Source organism: Natrix helvetica, assembly GCF_964273705.1.
Source record: "Natrix helvetica genome assembly, chromosome: 4".
Taxonomy (NCBI): domain Eukaryota; kingdom Metazoa; phylum Chordata; class Lepidosauria; order Squamata; family Natricidae; genus Natrix; species Natrix helvetica.
Window position 1 is genome coordinate 38,522,837 of NC_138550.1, and position 24,699 is coordinate 38,547,535.

The 24,699-nt window shown below is 39.7% G+C and overlaps 1 protein-coding gene across 2 annotated transcripts; it reads left to right on the forward strand.

Moving 5' to 3' along the window:
• The first annotated feature begins 460 nt into the window (after nt 1–460).
• NSUN3 (NOP2/Sun RNA methyltransferase 3) lies at nt 461–23,368 on the forward strand. Of its 2 annotated transcripts, XR_014175376.1 has the most exons (7): nt 461–610; nt 1,169–1,278; nt 3,642–3,985; nt 4,541–4,695; nt 8,193–8,314; nt 21,988–22,114; nt 22,681–22,812. XR_014175376.1 is itself a non-coding variant. In XM_081952927.1 (6 exons), the coding sequence occupies exons 1-6, from the start codon at nt 527–529 to the stop codon at nt 22,940–22,942; spliced, it is 1,077 nt and encodes a 358-aa protein (XP_081809053.1). In that variant the 5' UTR covers nt 462–526; the 3' UTR covers nt 22,943–23,368. The 2 variants fall into 2 exon arrangements, 1 of the variants encoding a protein (XP_081809053.1); XM_081952927.1 differs by lacking the exon at nt 21,988–22,114 and having other exon boundaries at nt 462–610; nt 22,681–23,368.
• Nucleotides 23,369–24,699: the final 1,331 nt, after the last annotated feature.

Below are 24,699 nucleotides of genomic sequence, written 5' to 3' on the forward strand. Positions count from 1 at the left end.
GGTCTGCCTCCCTTCCAACTAGAGAAGCCCATTAGTACCATTGGGCCAGCGTACGTTGCAGGGTTTTTTTTTTTTTGAGAGAAAACGGGAGTACTATGCAATTTGCCCTCAACTTGAAAACAGAAAGTAGAAGATAAATGAACTACTTTTCTAGTGTTAGTAAGAAAAACTAGATGGACTGTCCTCTTAGTAGAAATTAAGGGGCCCTTGGTTTTTCAATAAAGTATCAATTATGGCAAGCAAAGATCAGGCTCAAGTAGATCCTGTTTTTAGAAGCTGGCTTTTCATTTACATGCCGTGCTCCCGACCCACAAGTTTTAAAAAATGAAGATTTCAGCCCCACATTCTCTCCAGCCTAGTCTGATGCTGCTGCACAACGAGCCGTCAGCTCCTCTCCGGCAGGAGGCGCTATTACCCTCCCATCGTCCCCTCTCCGTCAGTGACTCGATTTTCTGAGACGCTTCCGTCGGCCTGATCAGGGGGAGGAGGAGAAAGGATAACATGCGCGCCGCTTCCAGCGTTGACCATGTTCGCGCGGGGAGTCCTACGGGCGAATTCGGTTGCTCGGCGACACAGAAAGGAGAGTTATTCCTCGGCGAGGAGGAGCCAGGTGAGTGCGAACCGGTTGAGAAACACCGCACTTTTGCTTCGCCGCGTTTCCGTGGTTTTCCCAGAATGCCCAAAGTCAATTTTTAAGTGGGTAAAGTGAAATTATATCCCATCGGCTTAGAGATGGGGATCTTGGCTAGCTTTACTTCGCCAATCAATCAATCAATCAAGGAAAAGATTTAGACCACATTTCCGGTGTTAATGGAAAGTTGCGTTTTTCTCTCCCACTCCCACCTCCCCCGTTGGGTTAGAAGGGGCTTCTACAATTTCTTGCGAAAAACAATAGCGCAAATGTCTAAGTTTTAGACGTTTCCTTCTCGCTACACCTTCGAAAGGTGTAAGCGATGTGAATTATCCCTATTGCAAATAATCTGTCAATGAAATCGGCCTGTTTTAGGGATATTTGCTGGTTAACATGTAACTTGCATACAGGGAATTTATTCTCTCTCTCTCTCTCTCTCTCTCTCTCTCTCTCTCTCTCTCTCCCTCCCTCCCTCCCTCCCTCCCTCCCTCCCTCTCTCTCTCTCTCTCTCTCTCTCTCTCTCACATGTCACATCAGAAAGAGGCAACATCAGAAAGAAAGCTTCAGAAGCAAATATGCCAGGTGGTTCTCAATCATTTCGAGAAACAATACTCTGAAGAGTTGGGAGGAGCATGGAATTCAGTAAGGTTAATTTCTGTTTTGTTTTATTTTCCCCCTTTTCTTTCCTCCTGACCCCAATCCATCCTTTTTCAAATAATTAAAATTGTACTTGTCCTCAAAATGCAAAAACCTTTTTTAGGTTATCTTTTTCTTATAAAATGGAGCCATACAATCAAAGCTGAACTGGTGATATATCAATCACTATAAAATATAGATAGCAAAATCCTCCTTCTTAATGATCATGCTCTTAATTCACTATTTCCTGATATAATATTTAGGAATATAGCTCCCATCATTCCCTGGGGTGGGGTGGTTTAGGAAAGGCACAAGATTGGCACTTGTTAGCATTCCATACTGGAGTCATTTGAGGTGTATGCAGACGTTATGAATGACTTATTGTAAGATGATCATTACAGCTTGATAAAATTGGGTGATGTCAATTTCAAAATAAATGCTTTTGATGGTTTTTGATAAAAGTGTAGCAATTTCCTAGCTAATTCTACCTGGTGTGAAAAACTGGAAAGACAATCTAATTGAACGAAACAAGGTCAGAATAGCTAAAAAGTGTAATGCCCTACTTTCCACAATAGATGTTACAAAAGCAGTATTTCTGTATTTTATTTTTCAGATGGTTTTAATTCTAGACCTGTGTAAGTAATACAATTAGAAAAGAGAGCCATAGATTTGGTCTCTCTGCAGTCCTTTCCCAGCCTACCACAGATTCACTTCCTTTGGCTTATTACAGATGTCAAGAGTCCCCATATTGGAGAGCATTATATTCAGAATTCTTGGAAAGAGTAAGGAAGCTCCTCCTATGAGTTTGAAGGTTGTGTATGTGTTGAAGAGAAGTGAAATTGTGGAATTTACTTTCCCATCATAAGATATCTTTGACATAGAAAACTATATTTTAAAAATCAGACTTAATAGTTTTCTGAATTGGTTCCACAGATTCAACTCAAGCTAAACCTTCTGATTCCAATGGTAGTGCTTCCTCTTAATTGTACCGTATATAGTTGAATATCTGCATATATTTTTCCTTTGCTTGTGAATTAGATACATCAATTTGTGTATCTGCTTTATAGTTTCTTAGGTAGAGGAAGAACACTTTTTCCCATGTTTCATTTTAGAAAATTACATGGGTTTATTTACATATTTCTTAGTTTGAATTGTGCTTCAATGCTATAAGTCACAACACTACTCTGTCACATATTTACATTGTGACAGAAAAGAAAAGAGGTATATTATAAATCAGTGTTTCTCAACCTTGACAACTTGAACATAAATGGACTTCTTATCCTAGAAAACCCCAGTCAGCATGGTGATTAAAGAATAGTAGCTTGAAAATTATATGATTTTGATAAACAATCTCTTGGTGATAGTATTTCGTTCCACTAACCCAATATGATGTGTTCTATCTTATTATATCAATTAGATATAATTAGATATCTTTTTCATACCAAGATCCATATTTAGCTTTTAAATGGCATTCCAAGAGCTACTTTCTGAAGGTTAGGCAGAACCTGCACAAATGTTACATAAATGTGATTCAATTAAAATCAGATTTAACCACAATTAGAGGTATTACACATACAAGGTATGATCAGTCTCTTTGTGTAATTTTCCTCTTCTCAGTGGGCTGCACCCAAGATTTTAGGAAGACATCATAAAGGTTGTACAATAGTTAGCGTTTGTATCCTGCCTTATTTTTGTTCACCCAAGTCTAGCTACATATGACTGATTCAAGTTCAGCCATTGGTTGAATTTACACTGTTTATTTAACCAGGTGACCTTGTAGTTGCAGTTGCCTAATAATCAAATGTGTGCTGCCTTAAGATTCTGAACAAAGCTGGAATATTAATTTGATATATAAATAAAGACGTTTTAACTTTGGCTTTCTTATTTGCAATCCCAGCTCATTAAATTAATTTATTCAGTATTTGAATACAGAACATGAATTAATCAATAACCAAGTTAAGTAAGTCATATAAAAACAGACAGTAAATTCCAGGAGCGTTGAATATTGATCATTTGACCCTTAAACCAACCACCTAACCACTACAATGCCATTCTTATAAGGTCTTAATGATAAGAAAATAAATTGGGTAGCAAGTGATAAAAGACATGAATTTTTCCTGACTTTAAGGCCACATTTTGCAACTCAAATCCTGCACCTTTCACTTGTGCATACACATTCAGAGTGGCTTATTTCAGATTAAAAGATGTGCAATATGCTGTCCTGTTTTAATTGCCTTCATATGTAACTGAATCTAGAAATTAATGAGCATCAGTTTAACCTCTCTAACCTTTCAGATACAACTACTCATATTAATAAATTGTTGAATTCTTACATATCACTGCATACCTGGATATTTTTTTCTTTGATCTGCAGGGAAATTCTTACAACACCGCAATACTGGCAATATGCAGTCCTCCTTAATAAATTCAGTTGCTCTTCTGAAATGGAGTCTTATTTGAGTTTAAAGAACTACCGTCTCCTTTTCACAAGCCCTTCATCCTCTTTTCCACAATCATTGAAATGTTACATCGGTGATGCTCCCGGAAAATTCCCTGCTCAGAAACACAGAAATGGACAATTAAAGCAGTATTACTTGCTAAATGCTGCCTCTCTGCTGGCAGTATTGGCTCTGGAAGTAAAAGATGGAGAAAAAGTATTGGATATGTGTGCTGCCCCAGGGGGTAAATCAGTAGCCACATTGCAGTATGCTTGTCCAGGTAAGAAGGAAAGAAAGGAGTCCATGTGGATTTTATTCTGCTAGTCGTAACCATTTATAGGGGGCAGCACTTATCTCTGTTTCTAGTGGTTTTGAGCCAGCAGTGTTCAAAGACATTTCCAACTTCATGTGGCCAGCATGATGTCACAGAGCACTGTTTCCTCCCCATCAAAGTGGTATATTTTTATCTACATGCTTTAGAACTGTTAAAGTAGACGAAGACATGAGCTTACCCTGTCACACAACGCTTGGGTCTTGAACTTTGACTGTTGGTTTTTCAGCCAACAAGCCCAGCGTGTTAACTGCTAAGCCACCGTGCTATCCCAGGTAAACCACTCCATTAGTGAACTCAGTAATACATTGTTGGCAAGCTTGTTCCCCAAAACACATTTAACAGTTTATTCAAAGGCATTAAAGAATGCTCTCATGACATTCTTTTTTTCTTGATTTTAGGCTGAAACCAGGAATTAATTTATATTTCAAATATAGTTTAAGTGACTTGAGAAAATTGTGGCTTGGCTATGTATTTATTTTTTATCTTAACTTTCTTGCACAGGGCTTTTACAGTCAAATGAATATGATAACTTGAGATTCCATTGGTTGAAGCAGACACTAGAATCCTTCATTCCAGAATCTTTGATGAGTCTAATTACTGTTTCTCCGAATGATGGAAGAGAAATTGGAAATCTTCAGCCTGAAAAGTTTGATAAGGTATGTCTATATTGGCTAATAATTTTATGGAGACTAAGTTTTTCTCTTATATCTTGTTAACATATCTAATTAAAATATATTATAGTGATCGTTCTTTGTACAGAATATAGAAAAATCCATTTTTATTTTTTGTTCAGAAATGTAGCATTGGTTTCTTTTGGTTTTACTCTCCAAGAATAATAACAACATAGAATAACAGGGGTGGAAAGGACCTCGGCTGTCTTCTAGTCCAACCCCCTTCTTGATTATTTCGGACAAATGGTTGTCCAGTCTCTTGAAAACCTTCACAGATGGAGCAGCCCAACATCGGAGGCAAGTCATTCCACTATTTAATTGTTCTCGGGCTCAGGATTTTTTCCCCTTAATTTTAGGTTGGATATCTTTAATAATCTACCCATTGCTTCTTGTCCTGCCATCAAGTGCTTTGAAGAAGTCGTTAGACTAGACATTCCTAATTCCTTCAACCATTCAGTATAGGGTTTAGCCTCCATACCCCCTATCATCTTTTTTGCACTCTTTCTAGAGTCTCAACATCTTTTTTTATATTGTGGTGACAAGAACAAGACACAGTATTCCAAGTATGATCTTACAAGTTCAGTATAAAATGGTACTATCACTACACATGATCTTGATACTTTCATTCTGTTGATGCTGCTTAGGAATGCATTGGCTTTTTGCAGTTGCAGATAATATAACAGAATTATTCAAGGCTGGTACTTGGAGGATTTAGTGGCTTGGAGGTCGCATTGTCCATATTCCTGCCTAATGTAAGACTAGCAATTAAACATGTAATTATAAAAAAAAATTTAAGAATAGCCGAAGAGTATTCTATGTGTGTCCATGAATCTATGTACATATATTTGTGCCTGGAGGGGGAGACATAACTACATCCATACAGTATCCTGATAGTTCAGGTGTGCAGAATACACTGCATATGCTTCCTAGATGGTGGGTTGTGAGTAAATAACTGACCTAGAATTGTGTGATCTTGCTTGGGATAAAATTTGCCTTTGTAATATAATGAAATGTAACCCATATTGTCAGGCATATTTCTTCCATTAGCAGGGAATACTGCAGTTAACTTTAAAAAACTTAAATGTAGAAATAAGTGAAAGAAACTAGTATTAAAGTTAAATAATTGCCAGAAGGGAAAGTATGAAACTATGTTAAAAGATAGATTAGTATCCCCACAGAATAAGTGGAAATTGTTACGGAATGCCAGTGATAAGTGTGAAGACATTATGAATGCATGCATGAGAAACATCCTTAATAGCATAGTGAAATAAATGACAAATCTATGAGAAAATTGCATATAAGAGAATGATTAATGAAAAAAAAATTATGTAAAAAGTGTATAATATATGGTTATGCATCAAGTCTAGGGACTCGAGGGAATTGGTGAATTAGTGAAGTAGCTCTTTATTAGCATACCTTCGCCTATTTAGCTCGCTTTATAGTTCTTAATGTTTTTAATAATGATTGTTATTTGTAAATATGTTTTTTTTAAATGTATGCTGCCCAAAGTCATTTGTTTATGAGATGGGTGGCTTCATAAATTTGAAAAATAAAGTCTGTTTAGAGAAAAACAGCTGAAAAGAAGTAAGAACAAGCAAGGAAAGGTTAAAGGAGAGAAATGCAGAGTGATTACAGTGGAAATAAAATTGGAAGTGGATAAAAAGGTCTGAACGAGGAACCTTCAACAGAGAGAACTAAATTAAAAGTAAAAGTGATGAAATCATTTGGGAGGAAGTCAATGTGTAGAAATGCTGAAAGAGTGTTTTAGAGATGTATTGGGGAATGACAGTGATGTATTGAATGTAGAATTGAAATGAATGGTCTAAAAATTAATGCCCTTGGTTGTGGAACACCCTTCCATCTGAGATCTGGCAGGCTGCTACCCTCCTAGACTGCTGGAAACCAAGAGCAACCTTTTCCCTGCAAGCATTGGGATTGAGTGGGAATGGTACCTAGAAAAACTTAAATGTTGACAAATGTAGGAGATTTTTCTTGGGCATGCCAGGAGGTTTTCTTATAAACTTACAAAATTTGGATTTTTAATGTTCTGAGAGCTATCCAAGGTTATGGTGCAAAAGCTGAGTAGCCACCAGAGATGGGTTGCTACTGGTTCGCAACAGTTCGGGTAAACCGGTAGTAGAAATTGCGACTGGGTCACCGAACTGGTAGGGACAGCAGGCTCGCCATGCCCCCAAACCACTTCCCTGTTCACCGCAGCATGTTTTTTCGACACTTTTAATGTTCTATGCATGCCCAGACCTATTTACAGGCAACTGCGCACATGCACAGAACAAAATCTCGCACCGAACCGGCAGTAACATGGGCAGAAACCTACCCCTGATAACCACATAACACTTCTCAATAAAATGAAATATAAAATAAAAAATGCTGTCAGGTTGAACTGTGAAGTGTTTTGTGTGAACATTTCATTGCTAATTATTAATGTATGCTGGAATAAAAAACATGTCTGAGAATAAATGAAATCCTTAGCAAATGGTTTGATCTTGGGTTAAGAATGTGCCTGTATGATTCTCATTAGTTGTTTATGTATTTACTGACAAAATGCATAAGGAGGCTTGTGATGTTACAGATGTAGTGTACTTTTGGTACAGATCATGCTGCGTGGTTGACTAAGAATTCAAATTATTAGTATTGAATAGTAGCCATTGTAGGAAGAGAATCTATTGAGACCAAATATCAGAAGACGTAAAGTTGGTAGAATCTGTTCCAGCTAACAAAATTTATTAAAAACTACAGCTCATTTCAATAAAATGTATTAGGAAAAGTAATTTCAGACTCCTAGAAAGTGTTAGATTGTATATCAAAGGTTCCAGGTCTGATAATGAATATATCATATACCAGGTTGGTTGTATTTGATAAGGAAAATGGTGTGTGTAATTACAAGTTATATATGTATGTTGTCCTGTGACTATTTTATACTTTCATAAATATTTGCTCAAGAAGAGATTAATGCCATCTTGCTTTTATACAGACTATACATATGGCATGAAATACAAAAGGTTGTTTTTTTAATGTTTAAACCAGTGTTAAACCTGGTGTCATTGTTAGAAAGCATGTTATATCAGATATAATATTTTTCATAACCTTTTGCTACCTTTGGAAAAAATTAGCCTTCATAAGAGAAAATTAAGGAAAAAATAATGGAGGAATTTTATAGCATTTATATATTTTTGAATTACTCTTAGGTCAAAGATGAAGTTTAAGATCTGTTTATTATTCCAGGCTGCAGGTCTTAATGGTTTTAAGTTCCAAGAAGACAATATCCTACTGGATGTTAAAAGCTTTCTGACAACAAGAACACAATAGGACCAATTACTCAGACTTATTCAAATGATGTTTAGCCATTTGTAAGAAATGTCTTAGTTTGGTTAAACTAACTATTACACTTTAACTCTGAGATTCTGTTTTGTGATTCTACTAAAGCTATTTTTTTTTATTTTTTTTTGTCGTTAATTATTCAGATCCTAGTGGATGCTCCTTGCTCAAATGATAGAAGTTGGTTGTTCTCTTCTGATACCCATCAGGCTACTCTGCGTTTAGCACAAAGGAAGCTATTGTCTGCTGTACAGATACAACTGCTCAGGTAAAAATTGAAAAGGAAAAGGGACTGCTTATTCCCAGAATGAAGGACGTGCTAAATCATATTCTGAAACTCTACGTCTCCTTGACCTATGTATTACCCTCTCCATATGTAGTCACACTGAGACAGTCATTGCTCCAAAAGGCATAGAGCTACACTGCTTTCTCCTGGTAATTACCATAGTATATAGAGAGCACAATTCAGGTTTTCCTGCTGAGTTCTTTCGCATTTGTAACTAGGACATTCCCAAAGTGTGGAGGAAGGGAGAACATCAGGCATCCATATCTGAGTTTTAATGTACTTGAACAACGGCAATAGATCAATGCCTGGTAATCTTTTTAAGCAAAAAAAAAATTGCAATTCTTAAATTGAAGTAAATAAATAAAAGTTGTGAGCACCAAGTGTCCTTTAATGTACAAATTCAAGTGAAGAAAGCAATACAGATAATTCTTGACCTATGATCTGTGAACTGTGATCATTACAAGTTACTCAACACTGAACCAATGTGGTTACAACCAGTCCTTGGAGTTCCAGTCGTCCCAGGACTCCTATGGTCACGTGATCACAGCCTGGATACTGGTCTAGCTGCTCAGACTTATGACTGGTTGTCTAATGTCACATGATCACCATTGGCCACCTTCGCACTACCTTCTCTGACCTTCTTCTTGCATACCCCTTCGCCTAGGTTCCCATTTGACAGCAGCCCCTTACATGCCTGTATCCCTGAGACTTGCAACTTCCTGCTGACTTCCACACTGATTTTTTTTTTTTGTGGGAAGTCAGCAGGACGTTGCCTTGCTTCACAGTCATGTGATTGTGGGATCTTGTGACAACTGGGATTTCAAGGATTATGGTCGCTAAGCAATACAGTTGCACTTTATGACTGCATTGTTTAACAAGATAAATTCTAGTCCCAGTTGCTGTCGTAAGTTGAGTACCTGTAAGAAGGATCTATGCCAGCCTTTGTCCCTAACCTACTTCTTTTTCTGTGTATTGTATTGCAATTCTCACTAGTGAGCAATACTGTCAGGGAATTAAAAGTCTAGTACCATCCGGTAGACAATGTGTATTTAGACATTGGCATGAGATGGAAGCAGTGCTGGCCACTCATGGATATTCTGTGATGGAACTTAAATAGTGACAGCACAACCTTCCTTGTCTTAATCTCCTCAGCCTTCAATATTGTCAACCACAATATTTTTTTTTCTGAATGGCCTGCAAGGATTAGAAATGCGAGGCACATTCCTACCTGTGCAAGTCTATTCAGTCAGTTTAACAAAAGGAAAGAGGTTGTCTCAGGACTCAGTTTTCTCTCTGGTTCTGTTTAAGACAAAGCTGCTGAGAGAGGCCATCTGCCAATTCAAGTTGAGAAGTTATAAATATAAGATAAAGCCCAGTTATATATTTCTACCTCAGGCCAAATTGGTGATTTAATGTGGGTGTTTTACTTCACTTAGAGGTCTAGTTTATTGAGGGGATACAATTCATAAGCAAATCAAAATGAATCATAACAAATTACATTCTCTAGCAAAGAAGCACACACACACAGAGATACATGGAGAATGCACATTATTATCAGAATTTTCTTTTTCCTCATAGTGTTATGTAATGGGAAGTCTCTTGGAGACATATTTTAAAATGTATAGTATGTATAAAGCTAATTATTATTTATAAACATTATATATAAAGAGTCAGTTGTTTGACTTAGTTTCTATTCTCTTCCTCATCCTAATTGGAAAATTCTTTATCCCTATCTTAAGTATAAGATTCAAGATTTCACTTTCCATTTCTATTTAAGCCAACCAGAGTTCTTTTTAGCTATCGTCTGTTTTGTGTTCCAAGGCAGGGAGTAACAGACGGCTGCTAGACGTTAATCTTTATTTAAAAACAACAGTAACTGACTAAGCCGAGATACACGATCTCCAGGTGACAGCAATTTATACAAATGCCGACAGTCAGGGAACCAATAAAAGGAAGGTCTACGTGCGCCACCTACTGGTGGATCGGCTCAGTACACAACACCCCTTTCCCCTGGTTCGCGCAGACATAGTCCCGTAAATACCCGGGACGCTGGCGCACGCGCAGCGATCTTCGCGGGGGAGGAGTGTCTGTGGTTGACGTAGGAGGATGGCTCGGTCCAGAAGGCAGGCGGAGTGGTTCCAGAGGCCCCGCCCCGGGAGGTGCACCAAAGTTACAAGATAAGTCTGCAGATCTAAACGTGGTGGGAGACACGGGTTCAGAGCTAGCTGCGTTGTTGTCATTGGGCCGGCAGGCGACGTCGCTAGGGCCTAGTCTACTCGGAGTTGATGGTCTATCCGGAGACCCATCGTCAGTTCGCCACCGCAGCTGATCTATGTGGCGCCGCCACATTCGTCCGTCGCCAAGTAGGACCCTGTAAGAGCAGGGCCCCGTTATGTCCGCAATACTTCCGGGTACCCACTTCGGATCACCGGCGAAGTTCCGTGCAAAAACCCTCTCACCCACCCGAAAAGCCCTAGGAGGGGGAGAGGTAGGAAGAGGGGAAGAGGAATACAGAGGGTGTAAACGGTCCAGGGTGGTCCGGATTTTCCTGCCCAAGAGGAGTTCAGCAGGACTTTTGCCTGTGAGGGGGCACGGGGTAGAATGCTGGGAACGCAAATAGGTAGTAATCCGGGAGGATAAAGGAAGATTAACCATGCGGGCAAGTGATTCCTTGGCGGAACGCACAGCACGTTCAGCCAGGCCATTCCCTGCAGGGTGAAAGGGAGCGACTGGGGCATGGCGAATACCCAAAACTGCAAGGAATTGTTGGAATTCCTGGGAAGTGAACTGGGGGCCATTGTCCGAGACAATGATGTCCGGCAACCCATGGGTGTTGAACAGTGAATTAAGGATGCGGATAGTGGCCGCGGAGGTGGTGGAGGGCATAGGAAAAAGTTCCACCCACTTAGACCAGGCATCTATGACAAGGAAAAAAGAAGTGCCTGCGAGGGGGCCCATGAAATCTATATGGAGACGACTCCACGGAGCCCTAGGATGTTCCCACTCACGAGCAGGGACGGAGGGAGGGGCGGGACGGACCTGTTGGCATGGGGTGCAGCGCTGCACCCAAGCCGTAATGTCTGCATCCATGGAGGGCCACCAGGGATTTCATCCGGACTATGCCTGGGTGCCCTTCATGAAGGCGTGCAAGCACAGACTGGCACAAACGGTCAGGAATGACCACGCGATGGCCCCATAGGAGGCAACCCTGAAGCGCGGAGAGCTCTGTGCGGCGCCGGTAAAAAGGGAGAAAACAGGGTTCGACAGAGGAGGGAGGCCATCCCCTGCGAACATAGTTAAGGACAGCAGAAATGGTGGGATCAGAGAGAGAGGACAGGGCTATATTGGAGGCGGTAATGGGCAGATGGAGTTCGTCCAGGAGGTGGATGGACTCGATGGGAGCTGGGTCGGAAAGAAGCACGGGAAGCGGGCAGCGGCTAAGAGCGTCCGCGTGGCCCATGTGGCGGCCGGGCTTATGAATGAGGGAGTAATTGTAAGCAGAGAGAAATTCCGCCCAGCGCGACATGCGAGGGGAGAGAATGGGAGGAGTAGGGCGATCCCCTGCGAGGATGCCCAAAAGAGGCTTGTGATCCGTAAGGAGGGAGAAAGGACGGCCGTAGAGATAGTGGTGGAAACGTTTTACCCCCGCAACGGCGGCCAGCGCCTCTTTGTCCAGCTGGCTGTAATTTCGCTCAGGCTTGGACAAAGTGCGGGAGTAAAAGGCAATAGGGGCTTCCGAGCCATCAGGGTAAGCGTGGCTCAGAACAGCCCCGACGCCGAAGGGGGAGGTGTCGCAAGCAAGGAGCAGAGGAAGGGACTGATCGTATTGTGCCAGGACAGGTGGGCGCGTGAGAGATTCCTTGACAGCCGCGAGCGCCTGCGCTTCGCGGCTAGTCCATGTCCAGGCGGCAGAGCTATCTAAAAGCCTATGGAGAGGCTCTGTGAGGGAAGCTTTATGAGGAATGAAAGAGGAATAGAAGTTGAGGAGGCCAAGAAAGGCCTGCAACTCAACCTTGTTGGAGGGAGTGGGGGCGGAGAGAATGGCGTCTATTTTGGAAGGGGAGGGATGGACGCCATGCCGGTCAATGAGGAAACCTAAGAATTCAACAGAGGGAACACCAAGCTGGCATTTGGAGGGTTTAAGGCGGAGGCCAGCTTTACGGAAACGCTGTAGGACGGAGCGAAGAACTTTGGCGAGTTCTGACCGATCCTGAGCAGCGATCAGGACATCATCGAAGTAGGGAGTGACGCCAGGAATCCCATGGAGCAACCGCTCCATGAGACTTTGAAATATGCCAGGAGCAACACTAATGCCAAACTGGAGCCTTTTGCATTTAAAAGCGCCGCGGTGGGTCACGATTGTTTGCGCAAGCGCCGTGGCGTCATCAACAGGGAGCTGCTGATACGCTTGCGCAAGGTCCAATTTAGCAAAAATCTTGCCCTGGCCGAGTGTGTGCAGGACGTGTTGCACAACTGGAACAGGATAGGGATGGGCTTGAAGGGCCTTATTGACAGTTGACTTAAAGTCCGCGCAGATCCTTACGGATCCATCGGACTTCAAGGGGACTACTATAGGAGTCTCCCACGAAGAAAAGTCCACAGGTTGAAGCACCCCCTGGGCAAGAAGCTTATCAATTTCAGCGTCTACCTTTGCCCTTAAGGCAAAAGGCAGACGTCGGGCTTTGAGACGGATAGGAGCAACAGTAGGATCAAGGTTGAGGGAAATAGGAGAGCCCGTATAGCAGCCCAGAGAAGAAGAGAAAACATCAGAAAATTCAGAAAGAAGGGAAGAAAGGTCATCCCCAAAGGAAGAAGAACACCGGGTAGAGTGGATCCCCGAAACAAATAGACCGAGAGCACGGAACCAGTCCATCCCTAGTAGAGAAGCTAGGGTTTTTTTTACAATTAATAATGGCAGACGCCCATTGAAAGAACCGTAGGTAACAGTAGGCGTCGCGCAACCCAGCAGCGGAATTGGGTTGCCCTGGTAGTCTCGAAGACGGCAGCAGGCAGGAGTTAGGTCACGTGTTCGGAAGTTAGGCAGAAGAGAAGAGAAGGTGCTCCAGGACATAATAGAACGGGCAGATCCGGTGTCCAGTTCCATGGAGCACGGGCTGCCTTCGATCTGAAGCGAGAGATGGATCTTACCACGTTCTCCCTGGGAGGAGAAAGCGTCGACGACCCATTCCGGACAAGAGTCGTCTATGTCACCTCGGGAGAGAAATTTTTGGCGCCTGGCAGGGAGAGGCGGCGGCGCTGGCCGGTAGATAGAAGGCACCATAGCAGGACGGGAACCAGGAACAATAGAGCGGCAAACATTTGCTAAATGGCCCCGTTTACCGCACTTTCGGCACACAGCAGTGCGGAAACGGCAGGCTGAGCGCAAATGGTGGCCGCCGCAGCTGAAGCAATTCCGTGTATCTTTATGGCTCAAAGATTGCAGGCGGTCAATCGCCAAATCTAAGTCAGTTTGAAAAGAGTTAGAGGCGACAAGCTGGTTGGTGGCTGAAGAAATAGCTGGAGGAAAACGCCTCTGGTCAGGAGTGGATTGACCTGCCATTTCGTAAGCGCGAGCCTCATCGACAGCATTCTTCAACGAGAGGTCCGAGCGGGAGAGAATGCGCCGGTGGAGATTAACATCCTTTAAACCATAGATGAATTGCTCGAGGAGCGCTTCGTCTAGGTCGGCGAATTCACAAGTAATAGCGGCAGCTCTAAGCGCGGCTATGTACTGACTTATAGATTGTCCATCTCGTTGAACGCAGTGGCGAAAGTCTTGGCGCCTGGCAAAACGTGAGGGCGCTGGCTCATAGTGCGTTTTAAGTTTTGCCATGAGAAGCTCCCATGGCATGATATGAACAGGGGTGGGGGCAGATAGTGCCCTTGCCGTGGCAAACATTTCTGGGCCACAGTAATTCAAAAAAATACCCCTCTTACGTTCAAGCGAGAGATTCAGCAGGTCATGGGCTTGAAGAAAACATTCAAACCGTTCCATAAACGCCTCCCAAGATTCAGCCTCAATGCGGAATGAAGCAAAGAAAGCTGTATTAGCCATAGTTCTTATAGTGTGAGGTTCAGGTTCGCTCACCTTCGTCGCCAGTTTTGTGTTCCAAGGCAGGGAGTAACAGACGGCTGCTAGACGTTAATCTTTATTTAAAAACAATAGTAACTGACTAAGCCGAGATACACGATCTCCAGGTGACAGCAATTTATACAAACGCCGACAGTCAGGGAACCAATAAAAGGAAGGTCTACGCGCGCCACCTACTGGTGGATCGGCTCAGTACACAACAGTCTGAATCCTGATTACAACTTAATTTATCAAATAAAGATTATTATTTTTCTGTCTTTGGTTCAAATTATTAGCCATGTTATAAAGTCCCACCAGTATGTATGTTAATTTTATATAAACTAATCCCTTGTCTCTAAAGAACAGCCAGTTGAAACCAATGTGAAAGTCATAGCATCCCTGAAGGTTGCTCAGTTGTTACATGACTCTTAGATTTTTAAACACCTTACTGGGAAAAAGTTTAGATACATATCAGAATAGAATTCAAAACAAGGACAATTCAAGAGGAACGAACACCTTGGGGCAGTGAAAATGATAGACCGCAGGTGTAATTTCTCAGGAGCCTTGGACGATGTTTCCTTAATCTCTTCAAAGAATCCACCAAATTATAAAGATTAATATTATTGAATTATTTGATGCATATTAGTTAATTAAAATATATAATTATTAATTAAGGTAGCCAGTTTGGTGTAATGGTTAAAGCACCAGGCTCAAAACCAGGGAATTGACTTCTAGTCCCAGTTCAGGCACAAAGCCAACTGGTGGGAGACATCACTCTTTCTCAGGCGTAGAAAGAAGGTACTGCAATAAGCCAATTTTGCTAAATAAATAAACAAATAAATGCAGGGGCTTGTGCAGGCAGTTGCAAAGAATCAACACTGACTAGAAGGCACCACATATAAAAGCCAGTGAATTAAAATTAAAGTTACTTTTTTCCACTCTTCTGCTCTGATTACTTTTTGGAGTAGATTGCTTCATTAAGTAATCCAAGGGGTCAATCCAGTCCTTGGCTAAACACAGACACACATGCACAACATTTTGTACCACTCCTTTGACTTGATTTCTTTTATTCGTTGGAACATTTTCAACCATAATTTTTAATAAATTCACTTTTTTTTGGATCCAGCACTATTGTCCTCTTCACACAATAAGCTTGACGGAGAAGAGAGAGGCAGTGAATCAGCTATGCAAAAAGTGAGAAAAAGGATACATTGACCTAGACTGCTAGATGTTAAATTTAGCTTAAGCAGGCATAGAGTTGTTTTAGATTAAAGTAGCTTACTCTATTCATTTATGTGAACTGATATTGAAAAGTTAACTACTACTTACCTTTTCTGAGATAGATCCATAGAAACAAGGTCTTTCTAAAATTATTGTCTCTGTTGCCATTTTTTTCTACTTCTTCATGGCAATACTTGTTGGGAAACAGCAGTGAGATACACTTAGAAATTAGTAAGGTGATAGCAAAAGCACTCAGACTTATATACTGCTTTATAGTGCTCTACAGCCCTCTCTAAGCAATTTACAGAGTCAACATATTGCCCTCAACAATCTGGGTCCTCATTTTACTGATCTCGGAAGGATGAAGGATGAGTCAACCTTGAGCCGGTGGGGATTAAATTCCTGGCACTGAGCTGAATTAGTATGCAATTCTGTACCCTAACCACTGCATCACCATGGCTCTTAGATAAAAGTCTTCCTTCTCCCCCCCCCCTTAAAAAAAACCCTTACCTGCCCATACTGCAATGGCAACATTGCAGTTACAATACAACACAATAGCAGAGTTGGAAGGGACCTTGGAGGTGTTCTAGTCCAAATCCCTGCCTAGGCAGGAAACCTTATACCATTTCAGACAAATGGCTATCCAACCTCTTCTTAAAGACTTCCAGTGTTGGGGCATTCACAACTTCTGGAGGCAAGCTGTTCCACTGATTAATTGTTCTAACTGTCAGGAAATTTCTCCTCAGTTCTAAGTTGCTTGTCTCCTTGATTAATTTCCATCTATTGCTTCTTGTCCTCAGGTGCTTTGGAGAATAGTTTGACTCCCTCTTCTTTGTGGCAGCCCCTGAGATATTGGAATCATGTTCCAATATCCGATACTGCTATCATGTTTCCCCTAGTCCTTCTTTTCATTAAAAGAAGTTGGAAGACAGGGCCATTTTGTGTGTGATTGGTGTATATAGAGGAGTCAGCAGGCCAGGCAGAATCATTTATTTTATGCAAAGAGGATCGATGGGTATTGTTTAAGAGCTGCCTTTCTTTTCAGGCAGGTTTGCATAGAAATCCATCTTAATTTCACAAAGTAGGCCTATTCTTATTTAATTAGCACTGAAATTTTGCAAAACATTGTTTGGTCATTGCTAACCATCTCTGTATTCTGCAATATATAGTCGAAATCAGGGGGTCAAACTTGTGGAGTCACAGCGGCGTCCCGTGACGTATTGGGACTTTTCCCCCCTTTGCTAAACTGGGCGTGGGTATGGCCAGTGTGTGACTCATCCAGCCCATGGACCGTGAGTTTGGTCTAAATAGTATCCATACCTTTGAAACCTGTTAAGAATATTCAAAATTTTCAAAGAACAACACTCAGTTTGCTATAGATTTCACATCTCACATGGCATCTGCCAAAACTCTCTGTGTAAATGGGTATAATATCCTCCCCCTCTGTGACTGCAGGTCCTAAGTCAAATTATGGATCATATAGTGACCAGGCTGTAAGCTGGATACCAGTCCAGTATCTGATTTTTTAAAAATATAAACGATACTGTGCTTCAATGGTTAGATGGCCTACACATTGGTATTTGAAAATAGATCTTTTAAACATTTATATTTTATTGTGTTTTACTAATCTAGGTGAAATATTAATATATATTGCTAGCAAGGAGATTAATAAGCAAGGGTTTTTCTCTTTTTTTTCTTCTTCAGTAATTTATTGTACATTATCTCCAGCTATTGCTCATACATACTGATTGTCAGTATAATTGAGAGAGAAATAAAATAGTTTATTCTCAAGGAAGTAGAGCTTTTTATGGAAATCTGTCCTAACAGCATCACAAAAAGGTTGGGAGGTTTGTGTTTTCCTACTCCTTTGTCTTAGGAGGGAGTAACTTCCTACCAAAAAAGGAAGCCTGTGATTTATAACCAAAATATGAGTGTCTTATTGCAGTAATGCATCATGTCACCCATTTCCTTTGGAGAAATCAATCACATTTAAAAACGTTGACCTCCTTCAGTTTTCTTTTTCCAGTATTTGACATAGAATCCAATTTGTGGACTTCTGGCTGTAGGAAACATACATCATTCAGTGAAATTTTTGCAAATTTGTATAAATCATTCTAAATTATGTCTCTAAAATGGAACATTTTTGACAACAAGAATCTTGTTGGCAGAAAAAAATACTAGCAAGCTGAAATTGCCCAATTCCCCTAAGCATATTTAATCAAATTGGAGCCTGTTTTCTTGAAGAAAAAGAAATTGGGGCTTGATAAAATAGTACCTAGCTAAGTGACAATGCAGCAGTGGCTAATTTTCACTTTCTTCCTCTGGTGACTTACTGTACCTGTGTACTTCAAAGGCCAAAACCCTTTAAAATATCCACATGTCAGCCCTTGATTACAAAATCATTTTCCATTCTCCTGTATAATTTCATACAATTTTCCTCTAGGATGCAGTAGAAGAGTGCAACCAGAAAGCTTTGCTACACTACCATTATGCAAATGAAATTCACCAAGAGCATATTTCAGAGTTTAATCTTGAAATGCAGGGGGAAAAAATACTAACATTAGCTTCCTAGCTAAAATTGCACACAAAATTTGCTAGAGAGCTAAGTTTGCTAAGTTTAGGATTTAGAGCGGATAAAATTATCCTAACCTGCCCCGCAATGTGATAAATCACAAAATGTTGGAAATGTTATGATATATTAAGATTAAAGAATACAAATTTTTTTTTAGGATTTTGATATGGATTTTTTTGGACCCATGTTAAAATACAAGTAAGATGTGTTTTTTGCATTCTTTGTTTCAAACACATTCTGTGCCATTACCTGTCACATGTTGATGCGCTCTTACTATTTACTCTCAATTATTCAACCAATTGTGTCCTGAGTACTGCCAGAAGACATAGAAACAAATAAGTAGATTCAGGTTAGAGAATGAATGTGTTTCTGGAATTCAATGTTTGCTGGGCATTTCACTTATCAATATATTTCATTGTTATATAATATACTACAAAGCTCTCATACTTTTCTCTTTTGGGTAAACTGAAGGTATAATGACATAAGAAAAAGCAAAGCAAACAGCTAAAATTGACCAACGACATTTATATTAGCTCTCAGGATCTTTCAGTTACAATGTTGATCCCATTGCTATAAAAATCTATGAATCACCTGAAAACAAATACAGCATTTTCAACTCAATCAACAATTTTTTTGAAAAATTGATCCTTCTGATCCAATAGAGATTTCCATTGGAGAAAAATTGCATCCTTTTTGAAACTGAATTTTACATTGCTCTTCCAAATTTAAGAATAGTTTTCAGAAGTGCTGGGGGGGGGGGGGGCTTCTCTTTTCACAACCAAGGCCAGGTTTTCTTCTTAGTGGGGCCATCAATGTGGAACTTCCCAGTGAAGTCCAAGAGCTGCCTTTTTTTACCCGGGCTGTTACTCAGTTACTGGGTTAAATGGTACCTGAAAAACACACCTTTTTCAGTTACCATTTAATAATGTCTAATTGTGCTGTACAATTTCAATTTGAATTTTTAAAAACTTAAATAGTTTTTAAATCAATTTTACTTAGACAGCTTTTATTTTAATTTGCTTGATTTTTGGCATTCAAGGCCCAGAGATTTTGCTCTAGCTGTCTAATAACTAATATTCCTCTGCTAGCGATTGTGTAACAAAAGGTATATAATGCAGTGTAGAAGCAACATTATCCTTTAATAAGTTACCATTGCACTTTAACCTGAATTCTATTCTACTGCCTTGAAGCCTGGCTTAGCGGGGCCCATAGAGATTGCAGCACAGCATTTGTCGATGGTTCTTTATTAGAATGCCAGGCAAAGCAGTTTTAAAAATGGCAAGGATCTATCAAGGCCTTCTAAGAAATTACTCTTGGAATGTCTGGCAAATCTTCCAGCAGCTGCATCTACATGTGGTTATGACTATAAATTGTAAAAATTTTCAAAAGTCTTTGTATAAGACTCTCTATAATTGAAGGAACACTCAATGCTGAAGAGAAGTTACCATCAGTCTGGAGGAACTGATGGGAACTGAGGGAAAACCTATGCCTATGATATTAGAGAAAGAAATACTGGACACTTGATATAGGGCAGAGGTCTTCGAACTTGGCAACTTTAAGACTTGTGGACTTAAGACTGTGAGACTTTTAAATAAAACCACAATCACTCCATGCACACACTAGTTTTTTTCTTTTTCTTTCTTTTTTCGTTTCTGTTATAATTTTGCACCAGTGAGGTTAAAACCAATTTCGTTGTATTTAAGTACAATGACAATAAAGATTATACTTATACTTCAACTCCCAGAATTCTCCAGCCAGTTCTGCTGGCTGGAGAATTCTGGGAGTTGAAGTCCACGAGTCTTAAAGTTGCCAAGTTTGAGAACTCCTGATATAGGCAAAGCTTTCTGGGGCTTTATTTGCATTGTCTCAGTACTGCTCAGCCCCATGATAAATTGTATGTTGTGGATACAGATATCCACAACATTGGATATCTTGCATCTTCCAATGAATTTGTAAGGAAAGAGTAGCCGGCCGTTGCCAGAAGAAATTGAAATCAAATTATTATGATGTGAAGATGCCTCGTTGATCAATAAAAGTAGGAAGGGGAAAAAAGAATTCCTCTTATAAAGAAGGAATATAGGGAAGAATGCCAATTCTATTTTTGTGGTTTCAATGGTTTGGAGCAGATTTTTTTCCCTGCTGATCAGATCCATCTCTGCAGTCTCAGAAAATAGTTTCTGCTAATGAACACAAGATGGCAGCATTGAAATATGACTCACTGTTCTCACTATCTGCCCTGATTTTTTTTCTTTTTTAATATGGAGAGTAGATAAATTAATGACAGAGTTAATCTTGGCCATTCTAGTAGAATGCAGAACATGTAATTACTCTCTCAAGGAGTGGGCTGAAAGAGTGAAGTTTGTAACATGGATTGCTGTATCATTTCTCTTTTCTGATGTATACGCACCCTTTTACACTTAAGTGTGAACAGGTGACCCAAAGCTAAAACTGTCTAAATGCAATAAGGCAGCCAATCACAAAACTATTTGCTTTTCGGCATTTTGCAGTAAACAGTGTTTGGGGGAAAGCCGTGAATGTCTTTGAGTGTTTCACAATTGCTAAAAATGTGAAGTGATAATTATATATTTCTTCCTCTTCAAAGTACAGCTTTTTACCAGTTAAAATTAATTAAAATTTGCAACACCATTTTATTCTGTAATTTATTATTCAGAATTTTATCCAGAGACTCTGCTGCTCAAAAATAGGAAAACTAATGTAATCATAAACAATAAAGAAATACAATACAAATAGTAATTAAAACACAATACCTCTGATCAACCTTTGAAAATTGACCTCCAGAAAAGTTATTTTTAACTGATTCTGGAGGGCAGATAATGTTAGAACTAGTCAATAGGAAACTATTCCAGAGAACCGGTTCCATCACAGAAAAACTCTTAGATCTGGACCCTGATGTCCCAGAAATGAAACTGTTCACCCTGTTACTCCTGGTAAAACAAAGTGGTCATGCCAACTCAAAGGATTCAATCCTGGAGGTAATTTGGTGCCAAGATATAAAGTGCTTTATGTATTAGAAACAAGAGCAAGTTTGGTATGATTAAGGCATTCTGTCCTTCAGAATAATCCAGATGACAAACCAGTTCCATGAATATTAACTGCCTTTATTGTAAAGTTAAAGTCTTGCAAGACTGAAAATACAATCTCCCCTTGTCTTTACTTTCTAAGGAGCTAGGAAGGGCCCCTTCTTACATGTTTTCCATACCTCTGTTCCTTCAGAGAGTTGAGGTGTCTCTTATCTAACCATTGCCCTAGCTGCTGCTCTTCCTGTCTTTCAAGGATATTCCCACATAGTATTACATATACAGACATTAAAAGTTTTCACACACCAGGATGATACTTTGATAGCATCTCCAGTGTGACTTGCGGTTGCAATATATTACAGTTACCATTTAACCCACTGAATAATCTGTCTTTGTCTGTCTGTCTGTCTGTCTGTCTGTCTGTCTGTCTGTCTGTCTCTCTCTCTCTCTCTCTCTCTCTCTCTCACACACACACACACACACACACACACACACACACACACACACCAACCCCAAATCTTGTTATCGCTGTCCTATCCCCGGGCTTGAACCCTGACCAAGGTCTAAGATACCTACTCCATTCAGGGCACTCTAATTGATTCCAATCTATTGTTTCAACTAGGGGAAAGTATGGAGGCCAAGCCATTGTTCAGTACCTCTGACTCCAAGGAGGCCTCTTCAGAAGGATATGAAACTTTCTTATTTTAATAGTGGTCCCTCCCATAACAAGGTATTTGTAATTTCCTGAATCCAGGGAGCAATTCCCCATCTTGGCCCTTTCCAGAAGGAAAAGGCCAAGCATGCAGCCTGCCCATAATTAGCAACATCTTAGAGAACTCATTATCCACTTACTGAGAAGTAACACGAACCCAGATAATATGGTAAGGTGATACCTCAGTGACTGCTGTGTATTTGATAACTTCTCTGAAATAAATGTCCAGTTGATTTCTGTAATTTAAGAATCCTATATTCTTAAACTTCTGTTACTTATAGGTGGGCCTGATATTGTACGTTTAGTTTTCAGTTAGTGTGGTGCGAGGCTCAGGTATTTTTTGTAAACCAGGATTAGTAGACTATCCAGTTCCTTATAGCTAGTTCAGTAAACCAATGACTTAGGTCGATGCATTTTGTCCCTTTTCTCTTAGTTATTCTTTTCTCCAAATGTTAGTTTAACATTTTGTCAAAGTTTGAGACAGAATGAGCTAGTTATCTCCTATGGGCAAAATGTGGTATATCCTTCCAACATTTTAGTAATGGATTCTATTGTATGGATTGGCTGAGCAATAATAACCACATGCCATTACTGAAATGCTAAACTTAATCTACATAAGCATGTGCATTCTTCTGGCAGCTGAGGACTCCAAGTGTAAATATGTATGCTGATGAATCCAATTTAATAGAATATATTTACTCTTTTTTGCTTTGTTTTGCTTTTATTATTTAACAGATCTGCAATTAAAGCATTACGTCCTGGAGGATATCTGGTTTATTCTACATGTACTCTTTCTAAGGCAGAGAATAATGATGTCATAAATCACATCCTTGATTCCTGCAGCAATGTTTTGCCAGTGGATTTGCACACCCTAGCCACTTCAGTATCCAAGGAATTCAGTTTTGCTGCCAATGTCCAACAGCATGAACTTTTGGTACTTCCAGAAAGAGGGAAAGCATGGGGACCAATGTATATATCTAAATTAAAGAAAGTATGATTCATGAAATGCTTGTGTAGTTCTTGTGAATCATAATGACATGGTTTGACCAGAGTAATGAACATTTTGTGATTCGTACACCACTGACAAAATCAATTTTAATAAATCTTTGTATTTTCTTTTTGAATTAAACTACTTAAAATATTTGAGAAATTGTATGACTCATACAGAGGAGAGATTTCTATTAAATCCTATATTGCAGCAAAAACCGTGGATACAAAAGTTGGAACTATTTGGTATAGATCTATTGCTTCCAAAGAAAAACTGGTATAGTTTAAAACAGCACAAAGCAAAACTATTCTGAAGTTAATTTCAGTTTCTAGCTATTGGAAGTAACTCTTACATTTTCCCCTAATTTTTATTCCCAATGGTTAGATGGAATATTCAGAGAAACGTTCTAAATGATAACCTGTCTTGAATGTATAATGGATTATGTTGAAAAACACTGATTTCCAATTAAACCATATTCAATGTTTAGTATGTAGGTTCTTCCTGATAGCCAGAGAGAAAGTAAACAGCACTTCTCTTTAAACCAGCATGATTTGCCCTTCTGGCCTAAAGAAATACCCCAGAAAGAAACCACTCAGAACTTCCATTTTATCTTCAAGACCTATCCAGACAGTTGAAAACATGCATTGGCAGTTGTCTTGTGAATTTACAGCTCTTGTTTCACTTCTTTAGGGGTTTTTTTCAATTACAATATGTATGTTGTAATGGAAAGAGGTAATAATTTAAGATAGGGAAAAAAACCTAGACAATTTCCGATACATCTGGAAACCAATTTAACCACCATTATTTATAAACTGTTAATGAAGTGTAATCTCCTGACATAATCAGATACTTTTATTTTACATATAAGAAGCACATGCCAACTTTTCTAGTTTCCCAAATTGCATGTCACTAAGCGAGTTTCTCTAACTAAATAATAATACATGGCAATTCAGCATTCCTGGATATAGTATCAAATGGTTTCTTATCAAAAATCAGGAAAAACAGTTAATATATAAATGAATAAATAAATAAATAAATAGCCTCATAATAAATTTTATTATGAGGCTAATCTAGCTTCAATAAAAATTCTGAGCTAGCAGGCTTTTTCAGCAAGTGATTTGTTTTTGCCACTGAAAATCACAGATTATATTGAAACAATTTTAATGGGTGCTACCACTGCTACTGTCAGAATGTACAATGGGGGAGTTCTGTTGAAAGCATCTTTCAAGGGCTGATCACCAGCAAATGTGGTACTTTGGTTTACATCTTTGGAGATAAATGTAGTAAATCTATCAGTTAAAAAGCAACTTCAAATCTAGGATGAGGAATAGCTATATTCAACACAGTATTGCAAGGGCATTTCTATATAACTACTGTAATTACTGAAGTAATTACTGAGCAAAGAGTTTATTCAAAATCATGTTAGTTTTTTTTCTGAATACCGTAATTTTTGGAGTATAAGACGCACCAGAGTATAAGATGTACTAAGGTTTTGAAGAGGAATTTTTCTTAAAAGTAGGTAGGTAGATAGAGGGAGAGAAAGAGAGAGAAATATAGGAGGGAGGGAGGGAGGGAAAGAGTAGGTAGGTAGGTAGATGGAGACAGAGAGAAATAGAGATAGAGAAATACAGTAGGTAGGTAGGGAGACAGGGTATGTAGGTAGATAGAGGGATAGAGAGAGGGGGGGAATACAGTAGGGAGGGAGGGAGGGAGAGAGAGTAGGTAGGTAGGTAGATATTTCCAAATGTATTTATCCATGTGCTGGA

Excerpts from the sequence above, each read along its gene's own strand:
- NSUN3 (XM_081952927.1), top strand. The coding sequence starts at position 527 with ATGTTCGCGCGGGGAGTCCTACGGGCGAATTCGGTTGCTCGGCGACAC. Across the intron at positions 3,986-4,540 it reads ATTGCAGTATGCTTGTCCAG|GGCTTTTACAGTCAAATGAA; the intron begins GTAAGAAGGAAA and ends TTTCTTGCACAG. Across the intron at positions 4,696-8,192 it reads AGCCTGAAAAGTTTGATAAG|ATCCTAGTGGATGCTCCTTG; the intron begins GTATGTCTATAT and ends TTAATTATTCAG.